The 20,544-nt window shown below is 41.5% G+C and overlaps 1 protein-coding gene across 1 annotated transcript in view; it reads right to left on the bottom strand.

Annotated features, from left to right (window-relative positions):
- The window catches only part of lama2 (laminin, alpha 2), a 163,599-nt gene that overhangs the window by 125,087 nt on the left and 17,968 nt on the right, over positions 1–20,544 (bottom strand). The window contains 2 exon segments of the mRNA XM_030109644.1: positions 1,921–2,033; positions 2,741–2,911. Of these exon segments, the coding sequence (XP_029965504.1) occupies positions 1,921–2,033; positions 2,741–2,911 (284 nt within the window).

The raw sequence follows: 20,544 nt of genomic DNA, 5'->3' as shown, positions 1-20,544 counted from the left end.
TTCCTGCCAAGATTTCCCAATCAAAAACGGAAACCCATATTTAAAGAGAGGCACGCGTGGCTATTAAATGACTGATCGCGAAGTTGGTTTATCTCATTCCAGCACTGAGGGCTGCCTGTTTTCTCGATAGCGCAGATACATCTATAGATAGAGCATTCTCTAAACACCACTTTCAGGATCAGGTTTGTTAAGCTCATTATCGCTTAGTTGCGAGATTCAGTCCAATTTGGGCAAGGCAAGGAAAATAATAGCACAATGGCTTCTAAATATTTACAAATGTGTCAGATTTTATATTAATGCAAAAAGGTAGAAGTACAGTATAGTAAAGTTCACATTTATTTGAATGACTTTTAACAAAACCTGAATAAAAAGTATAATTTTGATATAATGATGCTAATTTTTAACAATGAAATGTGAAAAAGCCATGCCTTTTGTTTCCGGCTCCTCTTTTAATTTAGTTGCATCCAAAAGCACAACAAAAGACTCAGAGCTCTACTGGAGGTAAGGTCGAGCGCTTTCACCGCTGTGTTACTGATCTCTCGGCTCGGTTCTCCTGGTGGCGTTACTCCCACTGCTCTCAATATCGCATCAATCCATCCGACCTCTGAGCTGCTTTATCCAATTCGGGGTCACAGATTGCTGGAGCAGGTCCCGGGTGGCTACGAGCGGAGGCAGGGTACACACACCGGACGGTCCATCACAGGGCAAACACGGCGGGTCAATCGCACACACTCACACAGCACCTATGAATTCAAAATCGCCGAATGTACGGGGACTGCTGGGAGAAATACACACACACATTTTCTATGTTTGACACCACTGCTTTTGATAAACCACAATAAATAATGAAATCATTTAGAGTTGTGACCATCGCAGGTCCTCATTCGTGTATTCACAGCATTGTAATGTTTGTTTTTGTCATCAGGCACTGCGCACGGTATTGTCTTCTGTTTTTCTAACTTCACGTGTATTTCTGACGGCTCCATTTTTTAAAATTGCAATTTTTTTTTTAAATAAAAGCAGAACTAATGACAAGCTGGTGTGTTTATGTGAATCAGTGGCAGAGGGACAAACACCCTGACAGGGAAACATCATTTTCCTTCACAGATGAATCGACTGGCATTATGAAAAGATAAAGCAAGAAGAAAGGACCGTATTTGAATACATGGTCATGGACTGATAAATGGAATGAGTACTGGGAGGTTCAGGACCGATGCCCTGGTGGAGACCACATCTCAGAAGCTCGCACGTCCATCCGTTTTTCAATCGTCTGCAGAGTACGTCACAGGACAGACTCAAATTTTACTATTGATTTTCAAGGTCTTCATCCATTACTTAAAAAGAAAAAAAAGTTTCTCCTCACTAAAGAACAGAAGCTGCGATCAAATTTGATCCACAGCAGGTAAAAGTCACCATCACCGTTTTCCAAAACATTCTATATCCAAAATAAAGCACAGCTGAAGTACTGTGAGGAGGCACTTTGCGCTGACGTCTGGGGAGCCGGCAGGGAACGGCGGCTTAACACCAAAGAGATGAAGCTTCAATCCACCATCACTTAACATTAGAGGACCATCAACACCAGACACACACACCTGGGCTAAAACGTGTACTCTCTCATTGTGCGAGGAAGTGTTTAATAAAAGACTCCAGCTCAACACATCCGAACGGATTCATGTGCACACTCACAATTCTTACAATATGTAGCACACCTGTTCACATGCATGATTGAGTGAATATATCCGAGAAGACGGAAGTGTGCTCACTATGCAGGGTGATTATTAATTTACTGCTAAAGCTGTTTGATTCCAGATCAAACAGCATGTTTGCTGTGGAAGCTTTGTGCCCATTATTTACTATTGCATGTAGGAAAAGAAGAGGGATGAGCGTGTGCGTGCGTGCGTGCGTGTGTGTGTGTTTTACCTGTTTTAGGTCGAGCGTGATGGTCACATAGTGGTATCCCATTCCATTTTTGATGGAGGGACTTTGCCACCAGCGGTTAGTTCCATCTATAGCGTACTCAATGGGGTGGCGCTCTGTGCACACAAACAGAGAAAGAAAATGCTAAAAAAAAAAAAAAAAAACTAAAAGGATGGGGGGGTTATTGTCTGTTTTAGTTTAATTATCTTAAAGTATTTTTCCTCTTGAAGCCACAGTCGCTCTGAAATGTTTTTTTTTTCTGCTGTTTTTTTCCACCCTGACATTTCAGCTGTTCGAGGCCAGGTAACAAAAGCACCTAGTAGAAGAAAGAATAACAGAATTTCTTTCCATTTCACATGATTTTGTTTCTCTCTGGATATGGAAAAAAAAAGGGCACCCATTTGTAGAATCCACTTCTGTGTGCTGTTACCAACTCGGCACAATAGCTCTTATGGAGCGGGCTGATAAAACACAATATTAGTTTATTATAAAGCAAAGGTCACAATGCAGGGCTGTTATGTAGGCTGTGTGCGCAAGATTGCTGGTATAAGAACAAAGATTCAGGGGGAAAAATGGATGTTTCATATTGACTGGCACCTACGAATCCTGTGAGTACTAACCTGTGACATTTCCTTTAAATCTGACAACTACAGGTGGCAAAATGGAAGAATTACACATTTGTTCATTAACTTTTCTTCCCAACTTTTTCCAAAGAAAAGAATATTTATTGCTAACAGGTTATACTTTACTGAGCACATACTTCACTTTTTAAAACACAGAAGAATAACTGGGACCGTCTTGTGAGAGTGTGAAATATTCTCACCAAATGGTCTTGAGCTTTTTTGGTTGCAGGTGCGACACTGTGGGTTTCTCACGGGCTGCCCTGGTACGTGTTCCACCAGCTTACAGAACATCTCCGGGCCGTCCGAACCGCAGGTGGCGTTGGCTGTTATGTCCGCCATCGTCGCCAGATTCAGCACAGCTGGAAACAGCCCTGGTAAAAAAAAAAACACACGCACATTCAATTACACACATGAAAATAAAAAAATATTACAAGACACAAAGCTATCTGCGTTTCTCTGAAGTAAGCTTGACATATTGATGCAGCGTTCATTCTCTTTGTGGGGTTAAGAAAAAAAAAAGAACGGCGTCAAACATAAAAGTATTCACAGATCTTCCTGTCTGGCTCCGGGCAGAACAGTGAAGAACATTCTCAACACATTGAATGATAACAGCTGCAATGGCTTGTGATGCTGGACTGGTAGAAACGACAGTTCAGTTTCAGTGAACAAACCAACAATCAAGGCATTATTGTCGAACCCACTCCAGCACATGGCGAGGTGTCAAACCGGCGCCAAATTCCCCCGTTGATCCGGGCAGTCGGAGCAAGATAGTCGGGTTGATTCAAAATGACAGAGAAGCAGGTGAAAAACACCCCAACCACTGAGAAGGTAGACAGTAGATATCCACAACATGTGAAACCTTGAAGCAGTTTTTCTATAGCAGCAGGACACAAAGGAATTCCTCCTGCACACACCTGCCCACAGAGGAATCTTCATTATTCTCTACAATTTATCGCAATCTAAGGTATAATAGTAGTACGGTGATCACCGCTGTAGAAGTTCAATCATACTAAAGTTTTCTCTGAACTCTGACTGCCTCCCACATGTTTGTCGGGTCGTTTGTTGACTCAAGGTTTCCTGGTCATGTTTGTGATTGTGTGTCTTACTGTGTGTTGAGCCCTGCGACTGAACGGCAACATGTCCTTTGCAGACAGCGAGCAGAGGTTTGGCTCCGTTTTCCTACATCAATAACTTGAATAACAAGAGCATCAAGCACAGAATTTAAAGAAAAAAAAGATTTGCAAAAAATGGAAAACACTCGAATAAATAAGATCAATAATGATGCTGATGACACACTGATTTTAAAGAAAGTTTAGTGTGTGGAAGAATGCTCACCAATCACAAAATCAAACCTGATCAAAGCAGTTTAAATGTGCCGTGGCAGGATTTCTGCTTCAAAGCAAAATAAAATAACGCCAGAAAACATGTCCAATCACCAGAAAGCAGCGCTGAGGGTTATTGGGAACAACCGGTACATCCTGCTCATCCTGCTTTGCATTCAGGTTTTGTATTTCGAATCATTAAAAAGATGACAGTTCTTCCATGTGGTCTTATTCCAAATAAGCCAACTAATGCTTGGATTCCTGTTGTACTGAGGTTCTGAGTAATTAGTCTGGAACATGAGGGGGAGGGCAGGGGTTTCATCTCATCCAACTTATTTAATCTGGGTGTATTTTTGGTAAAGTAAAAGCATGAATAAAATTCACCCCATACAGAGCAACAACCATGTGCTCTTTACGTTTTGATGAAATATGAATTGAGAACATAATTATTGGCTTTCACTCATATAGGGCAGAGAATGATCAATAATAACAGATGAAAAGGTTGTTTATTTACACATATGTTGGCCATGTCCAGATATTTCCAATAACATAAACCTTCAACTATAATATTATTTATATTATATTGATGGGATAAAGTAAATAAGTTATTCAGTATAACTAAATTATTGAATTTTGAATTCCTAGGATGGATGGATGGATGGATGGATGGATGATGGATGGATGGATGGATGGATGGATGGACGGACTGATGCCATGCAATGCTAGCTTGCATAAAACAAGTACAGGCAACGGAATTTTGGATGTAGAGTTGTTTGTACAACGTCCACATGTCATCATGACAAGAGCGACATGTATACGTTTTTTTCCCACCAGTAAGTAAAGCTGATCCGTGTAGTTCCCATAGTAAAACCTCGGCACAGCGCTGACGGAGAAGGACATGGCTGTGGTGTTTAAAGTTCTGGAATACTTAACATACATATGGTTCACGTTTCCTGTCTGGAAAACACGCACGGACAAACACGTGAATAAAATTTGTTGCTTACGACAGTCCAGTCCTACTTCATGGTTCTTTAATGCTTAAACAACAATCCGTACCTACACACAAATGTTTAACACAGACACACAAAGAAAATGTTCAATATCTGTAGGGCACAGAGGACACGAAGGGAAAAACAAATTTGAAGAAGTAAGAAAACCAAAGAGGAGAAACTTTGATGTGTGTGCGTGTGTGTGTGTATGTGTGTGTGTGCGTGTCCAGCTGTTTGGCCAGATGTCAACACTGATGAACTGTGAAGAACATCTGAGACACCCAAAGTCTCTCCCACACATGTGTACACACACTCTCGCACGCAGACTCACATACACACTCGGTCCAGCACTTGCCTAGAAGCCTTTCGGTTATGACATCTGAGAAGACTCCACCACTTAGGAAGCCCGGATTTCAATAACACGGAGCTCTAATGAAAAGGAAGAATGGATCCCGGATGAATATTCAAGCCCAAGTTCTCACTGTGTGTGAGGAGCAGAAGCCTCTAATGCATCCGCTGCTCAGCCGCCACCGAGGACAGCCACCGCGAAGCCTCTACTAATAAAATGGAATTACTGCCTCCCCCAGCCACGGCGGTAGTGGCTGATAATGATGTGTGTCCAAACTCATAACGTATTGAGTGGAAGCTTTGCTGAAACGTGGCACTCAAACATGGAACATGTGAGGTCGCAGTGACCTTTTTTTTTTTTTTCTTTCCCATCAGCGTTATCGGATTTCTGTATCGTAGCGTTGATGTAGAGGCACAGCAGAAATCCTGAATTGAGAGAACGTGTGAAGCCACAGTTGGCTTGACCTTTGGGTGTCCCTGGTCCAAGTCTGAGCTTTGAGGGTTAATTGATGGCTCCAAAGAGAATGAAAGAGTGTGTGCTGTCTGTCTCTATGCATTTACTCTGTCATGGATTACTGACAAGTCCAGGGTGCACCCTGCCTTTCTCCCAGAATCACCTGGACTCAGCTCCGGTCCCCCTTGTGACCCCAAGCTGGTAAAATAAAGGAGCATAAAAGATGGATGGGTGAATACATGCAGTCAGTAAGTACGGTCACTTTTCTTCTCAGAGTTAAACAATATGACAAAAAAAAAAAATGTAAAGAAGATATGACAGCGTAATTTCATCAATATACATATGAAATCTGTAGAAGTGTTGCTTTTGTGCTCGCCGCAAGATCGTGGTCAACCACCTCTCCTTCCGCCTTCTCCATTTCCTCAGTTAGAGCTCTAAATAACCTCATATGTCGCCACCAAACTGACACTAATTAATCTGAGTGTAGCTGACAGCTAACTGGGAATTCATCTGTTTGGCAGAGCGGTGTTAAAGCGTGAGCGCAGGAAAAAAAAAAAAAAAAAAAAGATAATTTTCTTGTTCGTTGCACTTGGGGCAGTCTGTTGCAAAAAGATTCTTCCCAATTAAGTGTGATTGGCCAGAACTATTTAAAGTCAGAAACAAGCATCTGAAGAGTTCAAGAAAAAAAAAAAAATGGTGCAAATGGAAATGAGGAGGAGGATTATGCGGCTTGCCTCGCTATACCGACTTCTGGGAGAAACACACTTGGAGAGGTAACATCTTTTGCATTAGTAACATTTGTAGTAATTCAATAAACAGCGATCACCACACTGTACTCATCCAAATATAATCACAACGTCTAATTCTTCAGTCTGTTTCAAATTGAAGCAAGTGTGAATTTGGCTCCCTTTCTGTCCTCTGCCAGAACAATACAAAAGAATATAAAACTTTCAACACATGCTGTATCAAAAAGCAATCTATCCTTCTGAACACATCTGAAGATTTAAAGTACGATGTTTTGCCCGGGTCTCAAAGAGACAAGTCGGCAGAGAGAAGGTTCGACTCTTTTGTCTGTACTCCTTTGTTCGCTCTTACTCAATCCGAACAGCGTCGATAGGCAAACAATGACGTTCTCAAATAGAAAGCAAGGTCTCTCCATGCTAATGCCTTCTGAATATCCCAATCCAGGAACCCATCACAGGGCGGAGAAGAAAAGGATGCACCGCATGCTGCCAGACGCTAGGATTTTGAAGAAATGATCTTCGTTAAGGCCGTAATGCCTGCTCTGAACCGTTGTTTTCATGAGCGCATTTTTTATGGTTCTTCTCCACACCATTTACACCTACTGCCTCTGGCTCCTGCCAGCGAGTCAAGCCAACATCCTGCTTATTCAAAGGTTTTGATCCACGACCTGGAAGAGGCTCTCGACGCAAATGCGAGTGGGAGACTGTGCAATCTTAAAAGTGTCATTTTACCTTGGTTTATAGCTAATGCCATAAGCTTCTTATCAGTTTTGCGTGTCTGATTCACAGAACCACGGCAGATTCAGAAAAGGAAGTCTGTTTGTTTCATGTAAAATGGAAAGTTATGGTCGGCTTTGCTGTTTGTTACTTTCTGATTTCAGAGATATTTCTACAAACCTATGAATTTAACAGTATGTAAAATGCTTTTAAAAGAGATCTTGTGCCATTTTTCTACACATTTAGCTTCATTTCTGCCTTTTGTGGGACTTCTGATGCCTCTTTTTTTTTTTTTACCACTCTGATTGCTGTGGTTGTTTGCCCCCAATAGGGAAACTGGTATCGATGAACGGAACAGCAGACCTATGAGAATCACCGAGGATTTCCAGGATGTGAGAAGCAATTTTGAGATCCCAGCTCAGGCTGCTCAGGGCAGCCATTGTAGGGCCAAAAAAACACAATTTCCACAATTCAATCATCAGGATACTAAGAAATACACCTTTATGAGGTTATGAAACAATACAAGAGGCAGTGCAGGAAAATTTCAATAAAGTGTACTTCCGAGACTTCCGCAGGGTCTCGGCGTCTGTATTATCTGTCACAGCAACTTCCACGAAACATCGAAATTATTTCTTGGAAAAAAAATCGGACCGTGAGTGCAACTCTGCCTTCAGCTGGTGGTAACAATTTTTCTCTCTCGCCTTTCATGTTGAACAAAAAGGTGAGATAACAGAAACGGAGAGGGCTGGATAAAGACGGCGGTTCACATTTCAGTATCAATGAATGACAAGGACACAATGATTGTGTGCCGATGGGTCTGTGGCTGCCTCACACACACACACACACACACACAGACACAGGCACACACACCTACTCAGGTTCGTCACCTTCTATTCTCTTCTCTCCGCTCTGATAACTGTGGTAACCCGCCCGTCCGTCTGTACATCTGTCTGTCTGTCTGCTGGCCTTTCTATCCCCCGTCTTCGCTCTGTTAACCAGACGTCTCAGGGGGCTCGCAGCCACACAGGCTCTAAATTATAATACTGTCAAAATGTACATATTTAGTCAGAGAAAACTAGACGGTGTCACTGCCGAAGAAGCTGCTTTAACATCCCAACCTGAGAACGAGAGGCTAGCATCAAACAAAATGGACAGAAAGGAGAAAATCTTCTATTGGTGCAGTGAAATGTGTCCTCTACCTTTAACCCATTCAGAAAAACAATGAGGAGCATTCATGTGGCATTCAGGAGCGTTCAAATGTCTGGGAGTCTTGCTCAAAGGTCCAGAGTGACGGCGATGAGTGGATGGAAAAGGAAAAAGCACAAGTAGAAGGCAAACAATGAAATAATGTGAATTTTGCTTTCATGACAGTAGGATCCATTCGTCTTTATTGAGCTCAAGGTTTTAGAAGCCTGAACCTTTTCTAGGCATCTATGTGTAAAGACAGGGTGTGTCCTGGTCAGGCTGCCGATCCGTCACGGAACACAAACAGCTACCAATTAATCTCGAGCACTTGTTTATGGACTGCAGTGGGAAAACGAAATATCTAGAAAAATTATAGAGAACAAACAGGAAGAGCAAATTAACCCCCACAAATTTAGACCCTCGCCACCGCCCCCCTGAAGCCCAATCAGGGCTTGAACCAGGTTGATGCACAAGAGCTACCCACCACACCACTGTGCAATCTCCTCTGGTTACGTGCTGGTTAAAACTAAGCAAAGAATCTACAACTAGAGAAAGACTGTAGAAAGAGGCCATAAACTCCTTCCTCTGATGGTCTGTAAATCCACTAAGCCCACTGCAACGCGTTGCTGCAGATGCTGAAAGCTGGCTGGCATCGTGATGTGTTATGAGTGCAGTGGCCTCACAGCGAGAAAGCTCCTGGTTTGAATCCGCAGGCAAGTGGTCGATGGGAAGTTTGCATGAAAACCAGCTACATTCACCACTAAGCAAAACAAACCAATTACCAGAGCTTGATACAGCAAGAAGTAGATAAGAACAAAAAGATAAAAATGTAATAACAACACTAATTGGAACAGTTCAATTGTTTAGACGTGCTAATCATGAAGCTTGAATTTCATTATGTTGTGAGTTTACACTGAATTCACTGAGAACGTAGTTGCACTTCAGCTGATTTCCAAAGGCTCATGCTGACAGGAAATTCTTTCTATCTTATAAAGGTTTCAAATTGCATTACGAAGAAAACTTTATTCACTTTTTTCTGTCACAGTGGAAGATGACTCTGCACTGCCTGCCTTGTTATGTGTGTGTGTGTGTGTGTGTGTGTGCGCTTATGTGTACGTGTGATGGATGTGTTATTGTTGAATTTTGAGCCGAGATGTATGCTTGATGGAATAAGAAGAAGGTTGAAAAAGACAGGATCATCTCTCTCTGTATCTCCCTCTCTTGCTGTAACTTTCCATCGTTCCCTCCACCTCCAGTAGTTTGGGGGTGAGAAAGCGAGGGGAGCGGATGAGGAAAGAGATAGAAAGATTGATGGAAGGCAAGAGATGGATGGAGGGATTCCCACAGAAAGATAGAGTGTTGTTTAAAGGGGTCAGGACCAGAAGGGGAATGAGGGATGAGTCAGTGGTAATCCTGTATGGTCCACACACACACACACACACACACACACACACACACACAGAACCTTTACACACACATATTTACATACAGAAAGGTGCAAAACAGTCAGGCACACACATGCTTCATCCTGCGCAGATAAATAAAAATATACATTCACAAATATGCAAAAGACAATTAATGCACCAGAGATACATACATAAACAGATTAATATGCACAATACACTTGCACCACCAACACTGACTCATTTTCAACCTTCCAAGCAAACAGGAAAAAAAAAAGCCCACTAATCTGTTGTGGACATTTCATGCGAGGAGCTTTCCTAACAAACTAATCTGCTTTGTTAGCTCAGCTGTGCCCAGAACACCTGAAATATGATTTCTCTTCTTCCTCTGAGTTTCATAAACAAGGAAATCCAGGAAATGGGGTTGTTAACGGTTTAACAAGGACAGCAGGATTCAGCCCATGTCCACAGTGGGTTCAAACATCCTACCGTGGAACTCCCACAGCCTTGAAATCGAACCGCAAACATCTTTTGAAATCGAGATTTCACTGTTTTTAACACAATTAGAGATCTGCAATTGTTTGCAAGTGTGTTGATGGTACCTGCCTCTGCTCACGACCGCGTCACGTCATCAATATGATCAACCAACTGGCCTCTTTCATCCTCCAGACGAAACAAAGCTTTGGTTTCCACTCATATGCTACAGTGCATCCAACACACAGTATCAGCCGTCGAGGTAGAAATGAAAACGTAGAAATTACACACAAAGGAAAGTTTCACTCTGAAAAATAAAGCCATCACACGACATATTAGAAAAATCTAAAGATCATGGCTTCATTTTATGAACTATGTTGTTAAGTCGTTGCTTAAGTGTGATGAAAACCCGCTAAGACCAGAACCACATGAGGCCAACGAGAAAATGTATTACACACCGAGAACAATGTTGTTTATTAGCATTGTAAAGCTTTATTCAAGAAACTTTACTAAAGTGAAATGTATAATTCATTTTATATAAAGTATTGGAGTGACTTCAATGGGCACTTTTAGAAAAAAACATAACCCGTTGCATTGCTTTCGTTTTCTCTGAGCGCCGTCTCACATGACCTGAGCTGGTCTTCACTGTGCGGCTCAGTCTGTAAAGCGTTTACTCATCACGTTCGGCTCAAATCACATCAGTGGTGTTGGGAGTCAAACGGCGGAGCATGCATGTCATTTTGAGGGATGTTTCAGTTGATTAGTCAATATTAAAGTCTGGTATTTTAGCTACAAGCGCTGCGCTGCACTGAACATCTCCCAGCAGAGTCGTACAGCTCAGAAACACTTGTTCCTGAAAGAAGCGGACTTATGAAAGCAAACTTTGAAAAGTGGCGAGCTCATGTGAACTTCAGATATCTGAATCGGGGCCTTCATATGGATCATAAACAATCGGATCATGACAAAAGAAAACATCCAGTAATGAGGTTTGTTTAGGGATAACTTAAAAGGGAAATTGAGCCAAGAGTGATAAACATCACTTCATCAGAATCATAAATGAAAAATTTGAATATCTCCTGTAATCAGTTTTCATCTTGGTCACATACCACACAAACGAAACACACGGATGACCACCTGTCCTCAAAGTCTCACGGCACGCTGCTTATCGTTAAGTTCAACAAAGCTCACATTATAGAAATAACTTCAAAATCAAGCACGAAGATGCAGACACACACACACACACACACAGACACACACACACATGCAGTTTCTCTCTCGTGCTCTCCCAGGGCAGGAAGTCTTTCGGAGAGCAGGATGTTGACATAGTTTTCATTTCAGCTTTCCCCCGAACACCCTGGAGGTCGACAGAAGAGCGGCCAACAGATGTAAAGCCGGAGATAGAAGTGGGGAAACAAAAATACTGATTAATGTATTTTTTTCTAACCCTTATCACTCCAGACAAGTCATAACAAGAAAGCTTAAAGTACATATTTATTTACAGCACTAGTGCGGAAGGATAAAAATGTAGGAAAACCGTAGGGGATAGCAGGGACTGAGGAGAAACAGTAAAGGCAGGAAAATACATCAAATTTATATGTAAATGTATTTATTCGTAGAGGGATTTTACGATTTTATTATTAGCTTTAACAATGCAGTGAACTGTGCTTTTGTACTAAATTTAACATTGTTATATTCACCGATCTCTAGAGGCCATGAAAAACAAAACATGAAAGGGCTTTTCAAATGTTCTACTGCATTCCTAGCACACAAAAAAAATGTAGAGCATTTTTACAAACAGTATGCAGTATCCTTACTTATATATATATATATATATATATATATATATATATATATATATATATATATATATATATATATATATATATATATATAAAAACTGTTAATGAGGATGGTCAAGAACATCATCAACATCTACAACAATGAGGCCAAACTGGATCATCAAATCATAGCTGCAATTTTTCTGTCACGACATGGCTTTATTTACAACATATATTGCTGAAATGTGCTAAGAAATGGTAAGATTTTAAGATATTAGGTTATACATCTTTCCACCAAATCGAAGAGAAAATTGACTTATTATTCATACATATTATTTTCATGGGATAATTTGTGTGTGCGATTTGATACTAGCTCCAGCTGATATCCACCTGCACTGAAAATTTGATTCAAACTTTCATTGATATTAAGACTGAATTTTTCACAAATACAACGCACCAGTTAATCAAAATGCTTATTGATTGCAGTTACTGCTGTATTTTCCAGACCATAAGCCCCATTCTAATGTCTGTCCTATGTAGAGATGTAACTGTTGTATTTCCATTATTTGCAAACATGTTTTGCCTTATTTTGTTGTTTTTTTTTTTTTTCTTATTATTATCAATATGCTTATTCAGTTAAACATGACAGGAATGAATTTCTTTAGTTGGTAACTCAAACATGATTATCTTGACGATGAGCTGTAGATTGGAAATACTAATTGGAACTTCAGTGTTACTCCCAGTCAGCCATCTTTCATTTCCAGAGTAGCTCAGGATTAATGAGGCGCAGTTTCTCAAACAGCAGCTTTGCAGCTCTTGAACTGTTTTCATGTACAACAATCCGCACCAATACATTCACACTGGCAATCACTGCAATGTGTTTCTTTAATGCTTTAGTCACAAAACAGTTTCCAAACAAGTATGAGGAAAAAAGTGTTTCATGCTAAACTGTAATTATAGCTGAGAATCAGCATGTTGGCTTTGTGATTTGAACATGTTAGTATACTGAGCTCAGAGCTCTGTGGTGAGCTATATGACTTATGACAACATAATCATTCCTTGTATTTAGAGGGTATTATGACAAATTGTTTTAAGGCAGAACTTCGTGTTAGTGCGACGCAGGCTGACAGAAACAGAAAGGTATTTGATGTCCGGGAAATGTAATTTTCCGTCTATTACTAAAGTCATTCATTTATCCAACATGTCAGCGTGAACTGTGTCACCATGGAAACAACACGCAGAACGCGGAGAATGATGACAGTCGTGTGCGTGCGGGCGCGCGCGCTTTGCAGGCGCGCGCGTGTGAATCAACAAAGGAAAGTCAGTCCCATTGCCTTGAAAGAGTGCAGTGAATGACTTATTATACAAAGAAAATAACAGCAGAGGAGATTGCGGACTGATCAAAAGGGTCAGGACATTGACCTGTCTCTCTGCCTTCATCTCTGTTTCAATTAAATTTCACTTCAAGGGTTTACAAGCTGAGACCTTCCTTTCTCGGCAGTTATTACATGTTCCCTCGCACCGTATCAGCCACCGGCCAATTTGCCCATGCACCCACAACTTTAAGCAACACCAGCTCGCTTTGGATTGAAATAGTTTTTAACCAACGAGTCGGTATAAATACTCTAAAGTGTAAGTTACCGCTTTAATTTTTTTTTTTTTTTCTATTGCTATACTGCCGAACAGGGAAGGAGCAGAAAAATATATCCCTGATCATTAGAGCGTAAAGCCTCTCTTTGAATTGCAATTGCATCCAATTTCTGAAAATTAGAGGCTCAAATGTCGTCTTTTTCCAGATGGCCACACACTCATTACAGAGGCGACGAGGAGGGACATGTGGGTTTAAGCATCTGGGTCTGTGTGTCTGTCTGGCTCCAGCTCTGCAGATGCTGGCCTCTTCCAGACGGTCACACACTCAGACTAAACAGGAAAACCGCTAAGTTATAGACAGTTAATCCTCCACTTACACACACTTGTCCACACATGCAAACACGGTGTCAATGAACTGACCTGCGTCTGCCGGAGGCTTCTGTGGTCACCGTGCTCCAGACTGGAGGGGGGGGGGGCATCGGTCTCCCGGGAGGCTTGTTGGATTTCCTGGCAATTCAACTTAATTTTGCAGCCTCGGATGTTGGAAATTACAACACGTGAGGGCTTTGGCTGTTAAATTGCTTTTAAAATCTGGAGCAAATACGTTGCAGTGACGTGTCGGGAATGAGGGTCGCCCGTCTTGTGAGAGGTGGCACTGTGGTGTGGTTTGCCCAGTCTGGGTTAGGCCTACATGACAGGGTTGGATTAAGGCTAAGATAACAGTCATGACAGTAGCGCCAGTAGCGTGTCGTCCTGCAGGCTGGCCCCCATGTTTCCTGTGTCTTTGGCCTCATCCACAACATTTACGTTGTTTCTTTGCGCCAACTGGGTCAAGAATGCAGCTCAAGCACATAAATAGACAGCAGAGTCCTACTAAAACAAACGCTTGACAATATTTATTAAAAAAAAAACAAATTCTGAGAGAAGGACAGTGGAAATGGGTGAACAAAAAACACTATTGAACATATTCTTGTTTAAATGTTTTAAGAAACAAATGTACCAATGTTATCAGTACCCCACATGTGACATCAAGCCAGAGCTCATCCAGCCGTGCTGCAGCTGTTATCGGGTGTACTCCAGCTGTTCCGGGTTTAGTACAGTGAGGCAGAGGGGGTGTGAAGAGCCGACCAGCCACACTGGGACCGAGCCAAAGACAGAATCTTGGTGTGGCTCTCGTCGAACTCTGGTGTGCTGTGGAAGCTCCAGGGTGTGCACCACCTCGCTGTAGTGCTCTGATCAATAAACTCTGACAGTAAAGGTCCTTTAACCTTGTTCTTATGGGTTGCTATCATAGAAAAACTTTGAAAAAAAGAGATATTGATAAAAATGCCGGATCGATAAACAGTATCGATACAAGTAATAGTACCAATGGAGTGAAGCTCATTACAGCAGCCGCATTAACACACGTGAAAACTCCTTAAAACACCTGTTTTTACCATCAACTGGAAATCAACATTAAAGATTGAATAATCAGTCATTATTTATGAAAGTGTGTTGAAAGTTTGTAAAAAAAAAAAAAAAAAAAAAATTAGGAACCTTCCTATCAAAAATGATCCACCAACTCCACACCGTATAAAAACTTTCAAAAAATGAAAAAAATAAATAAAGTAGAGAGGGCGAGACAGAGGGAATGTTTATGTGCAATAACTCCTGGGTAAGTGTATGAAGTGATTTAGCTGAGCTTACACCAGTAAGCAGTAAATCTATCCTGCAATGGTCCAACTGCTTTCCCACATCCACGGAGCCGATCCATAGCTGATGAGGCAGTGATGAGGACTTTGTTAAATCATCCACAAGCACCTCTGAGAAATGACTGCTCGAGTGTGTATGTGTGTGTGTGCGTGTGTGTGTGTGTGTGTGTGTGTGTGGCTGCGTATGATTTAAGTAGGAATCACTGGTGCTCGCCTTGGTTTGTACTTACAGTCCAGTCTGCAGCCAAGGCCACTACACACACACTCACACGCATACACACATATACGCGCACGCTGTCTGGGGAATATGGGGGAGATGTTGCTGTGGGTAATGAAAACATGCCAGTGAGTAGATTTACAGGAGAGAGCAACTTGACCTCTGGCCCCAGAGAGGATCTAATCTTCCCAAAGCTACAACAGCTATATTGCCTTTCAACACTGCAACTAATAGAATAGAATAGAATAGAATAGCTGTTTTTCTAATCCTTTAACTTTCCATTTAGCTCTCCTCTTCTGAAATTTGCTCGTCCAGTTAAAATGGTCTCTGGAGATAAAGTCAAGGTTCGTTGACTGCTCAAGCATTTGGAGCATGTGTTTGGCCAAAGTCAAACAACAATACAGCCTGACCTCGTGAAGGCAGACGTGTTATATGTCAGCACGAGTGCGGTGTGAACAAAACGGCTTTATGGAAAACTTCTCACATGTTTTTATGGTATCAGAACTGCAGCCAGCTAGCAGAAGTTGTTCTTCAACATTCACAAGTAGGAAGCGAAAGCTCACGTCTTTAACTTGATTTTACAAAAAGTGATATGCAGACTGTGAGTAAATACTTAAAACATTGGTATCAGTACATAAATTGATACTTTTCTAATGATCTCCTAAGGAAATATGACAAGTACAAATCATTTCCGCAAGGAAAACTGAAATTTGATGTTGATCCAGCAAACATTTTCACACAATCAGTAAGTTCTTGTCAGACATTTCTATGACACTAATGCAAAGGTTCACTTTACTGCAGCCTGTGAGAATCTAAGACAGCGAACTAAGAGATGTAGAAAACAAGGTTCAAACAATGTTTCTTGGAAAAACATCTTGAATAGCAGATATATGCTTAGAATTGGCAGTTAAACTCTGCAAAATTCAATGATAAAACTGAAATACTCCTCCTACAAATGCATGTTCATTTCAAATGTTACACCATTGAAAAACAGCATGTCTGACATGTTTAGGAACCCCATAAACTGCAGGGATATGTGAAGTAATGCACTCAGGTATTATACCTAAAATTAGTTTAAAAAATGAATTAAAAAATTCAGTTAAATTTGATGGCACTGTTTGTATGAGTGTTGCAAAATGTACTATTTCAGATTCTTGTTGTCACTGATAGTATCATTTAAAAAGATGATGAATGTTCTTGCTAAATGTGTTTTATGTGTTTGCTCAGTTATTTCTGAATAACCTTGATACACTATGTACATCTGGATGACGTCCACAAACGAATAGACACGACTATTTTCTACATTTTTGCTATAAGAAAATCTAAAATTTGTTTATAGACTCAAACAGTAAAGAAAAGAAAGCTTCTTGGTTGGAGAGTGGAGGAGAGTGAGCCTGTACAGAGAGGGGTGGCCTTGCTGCGTCTGTTGCTGTATGCAATTCGTACAACTGTGAACGTGCTGCGCTGCTTATCCTGACTGTGTTTTGTATTTGTCAGGTCAGGAAATAACATCATTTTCTAGAGGCAGCCCGTGGGGTCACAAGGGATTGTGGGTAATTGGAAATCCAGATGGATGTGCATGAGCTTCCAGGAAGAACCGGTTACTGCGGAGATCGAACCCAACACACTCAACAACGTTAATATTGTTCATCTCTTTCTGTGCAGCCCTCTTCTTCTTGTAGCGTCACTTTTCTGTTCTCTCCTTCCACCTGCTTATCCTCCCTCAGTTTTTTTCCTTGTTCTCTCCATTCAGCTGGCTGACGGATGACAAAGGGAGAGACGGGAAACGCCGTCCAATTGGCCAGAGAGCCGAGTGGGCGGGTCCACAGGGACCAATCAACAAAATATGTACGAAAAGGAACGGCCAACAGTCATAAGGAACATTTACTGAACCTGCACCCACAATTAATCTTGGTACGTTTCCCTGGGGAGCAACTTCTTCACAGCAAGGGGGAGGAATACAACGAGTTCCCCGTCACACAGACCGATGGAAACTGGAGGCGCTGCCATCAGTCTCTGCGTCGGTTAGCAGCGGTGCACTTGGCCGTGCTGTTGTTATGATGGCGAGATTAGCCTCAGCAGTTTAACAGTCTGCTAAGAGCACATGGTCAATCCAGATAGCATCAGCACAGGCCAACAAAAACACAAAACAGATGTGTCGCCTTTGTTTGTACATGAATACAGACAGGAAGCATTAAAGATCAGCTGAGGACAGACTGACTCACGGAGGTTTTCAGTAATTTAGGGTATCGTTTACTTGTATTAAAAACAACAGGAATACCCCTTCTAAATATAGAAAGCAGTGATATGGCAGATTATTAAAGTCATTTTTATGTTGGAGCTGTTGTTTCAAGCAAATACATCATCTGATGAGGTAACTGTAGCAGCTCCTAAACTGCCTTTTTAAGCTGATTTGTAATTTTGCTGTAAAGCAGGAGAGCTTTCATCAGGACTCATATCTCACAGAAGTGACAAATATACACATAAATAAATGTTAGTCGACTGAAATATGTGTCACGTGCAATATCAGCTGTCCATAGGTAATCAATGTAAAGTTTCCATCGCCAGTCTTTGGCAAGCTAACAATGTATTAACAGATTCCTGCAGGAACCCTGAGAGATACATCCAGGCTGGAGACAGGCTGGTTTTCTTTCACTGTATGTTTTATACATGGAGAAAAATTGGGAAACAACCAACAGAGTCATGTTGAAAACAACAATACACGTTCAGAAGTTCGAATGGTATTAATAGTTCAAACAGTTTGAATGGACAAAGGATGAGGACTAATTCTAATAAAGACAAAAAACACACTTTATGAACATTCAAGTTGATATGAGTTCACAGTTTGATGTAAGTTTCAGTCTTTTGATAATGTGTGTTTTCATGATAATTAAAAAACAGCGTAACAATGCCTCACTAGAAATAATGTCAGAATTAACACTCTAATCTATTCTTTACGCATATCAGCTTTATCCTGAGAAGCACTGCAGTGAACTGGAGAACATTCCCTCCTACTAACAACACTTTTTGCACAGCTTTAAAACAGTGAGTCAAAGATTCTGCACCGAACAGAAGGTTAAATGATATTCCTTGCAAATGGAACCAAATCTCCCCAGTGTGGGAACCACCTCTTGACAAAGCAGCAGCTGACTAACAAGTGAGTCACTGGAGCTCAAATACCACACAGGCCCTTCACAGACCCTCCAAAACACTTTCCCTCCTCTGTAACTGTTAAAAAAGTTGAACTGTATTATTTCTCCACGGTGTCTCTTACATGCTCACATCGCCATAAAACACCTCGATCAAAAGAGCGGAACAGAAACGAGCTCCCCTCCACTTGTGAAGTTCACGCTCGGTATTAAATAATGGCTATAGATTTTGCTGGGATTCGACCGCAGGTTGCTGACTCGTCGTTTTTTGACCCGCGCTGATGACTACACATCTGCTATTAGCCGGCCCCGGGCTACCGCTAACTGCTCTGGCACGGGGAATGTTCAGGTTAGATTGAGCATAGCTGAAATGTGTTTGACGATACAAGATCCATTAGTGTGTGTGTGCTCGAGAGAGAGAGAGAGAGAGAGAGAGAGAGAGAGAGAGAGGGAGAGAGAGAGCTTTTACGATGGGATTCGGAGTTTTATGCTTCATAATATTGGGAAATTTACATTTTAATTTTTTTTATTGCTTAGCCCACTTTCGAAAGGAGCCGCACATTCATCTATTCCTGTTGCAGGTCAACTTTATATAGACTCACATGTTTAGTTTGCACCTGTGTGTGTAAGGCTGTGACAGGGGCCTGTGTGTGTCGGAGTATACAGCATTCATTACAGTGGCGCTACAGACAAACTGCTCCCAGGATAGACATTGATTTTCACCCAACGGATCTCACTGTTAGCAAACCTAATAGCTTGGTGGGTAATGGGTACATGTTATGAATGAGCCCCCACGGGCCGGAGAGCAGAGGAGAGGAGAGGGAGAAACAGTGGACAAAAGCATGAATCAGGACAGGACAATGTTGATTAACAGATGCAGACGTTCGCTTGGAGAAGTGAAGAAAACAAAGGCGGGAAAACGAGAGGAATTTAAGTCGAAGGTGAAGAGATTATGCATGAAGAAAAGAGGAAAAGGGATGAAACTGTAGGGGAAAAGAAGAGAAGGGAAGAGGAGGAACAGAGGGGAATGAAATACATCAGATGTGAGTTGAAAGGGGAGCTGCTATTTACCATTACTGCTAATAGGTTTCAAAAGGAAGCAAGTCGTTAGCTAAATGGATAGGCCCTAAATGACACATTACCATGTTAAAGGCTGATTCCGCTCATTATTGGAGCTCTGATTTCTCCATGCATCACCAGCCAGGGCTGCGAGCTGGCCACTACGCAGACCTGCTGTCTCAGCAAGTACGCACGCACACACACACGCACGTACACACTATGAAACATGCACCTTTGCGGGGAGCACTGGAAAAGGGCTATGATTTTCACAGAGGAAAAAAAAAACACCTTGGTTTAGGGTTCTGCTCTGTTCTGAAAAGGTTTGTAAATCATAGAAACCCGAAACGCAGGTTTGTGATGTGAAATCACACAAAACAACTTCAGTCTCTGGTTGTTTGGAAATGACATATCAATTGGGAGCTAATGGCAATGAAACAAAGTGTAATATAGTGAAAGGAAGTGCAACAGAACGTAAAAAAAAAACTGTGCTTTAAAGTTTCTGTTTCTGCTTTCAGTCAGTGAACAGCTGCTGTATATGACACACACACACACACACACACACACACACACACACACACACACACACACACACACACACACACCATAGGCGTGTCTGTTATGAAGCAGATGGATTTTTTCCCCCCCTACATTAGACACACTATATTTGAGTAAAAAGAAAGAAAGGCAGTCACATGGGAGATCGTAATATAAGTGCGTGCGTGGTTGTGAATGAGCGTACAATTTTTTTTCAACATCAAGCTCTCATGGCTGAGACTAAAACACTGGGAAAGCGTTTTTTCCAGGGGAAATACCTCTGCACGTGTAATATGTCCACTGTAGTGGCATGCTTGGATAAAATGCATAAGTGGCACGCTCACTTTCAAA

The sequence above is a fragment of the Salarias fasciatus genome, chromosome 15, assembly GCF_902148845.1.
Source record: "Salarias fasciatus chromosome 15, fSalaFa1.1, whole genome shotgun sequence".
Lineage (NCBI taxonomy): Eukaryota > Metazoa > Chordata > Actinopteri > Blenniiformes > Blenniidae > Salarias > Salarias fasciatus.
The sequence above is the reverse complement of the archived record's forward strand: the minus strand, read 5'-3'. Positions and strand labels throughout refer to the sequence as shown.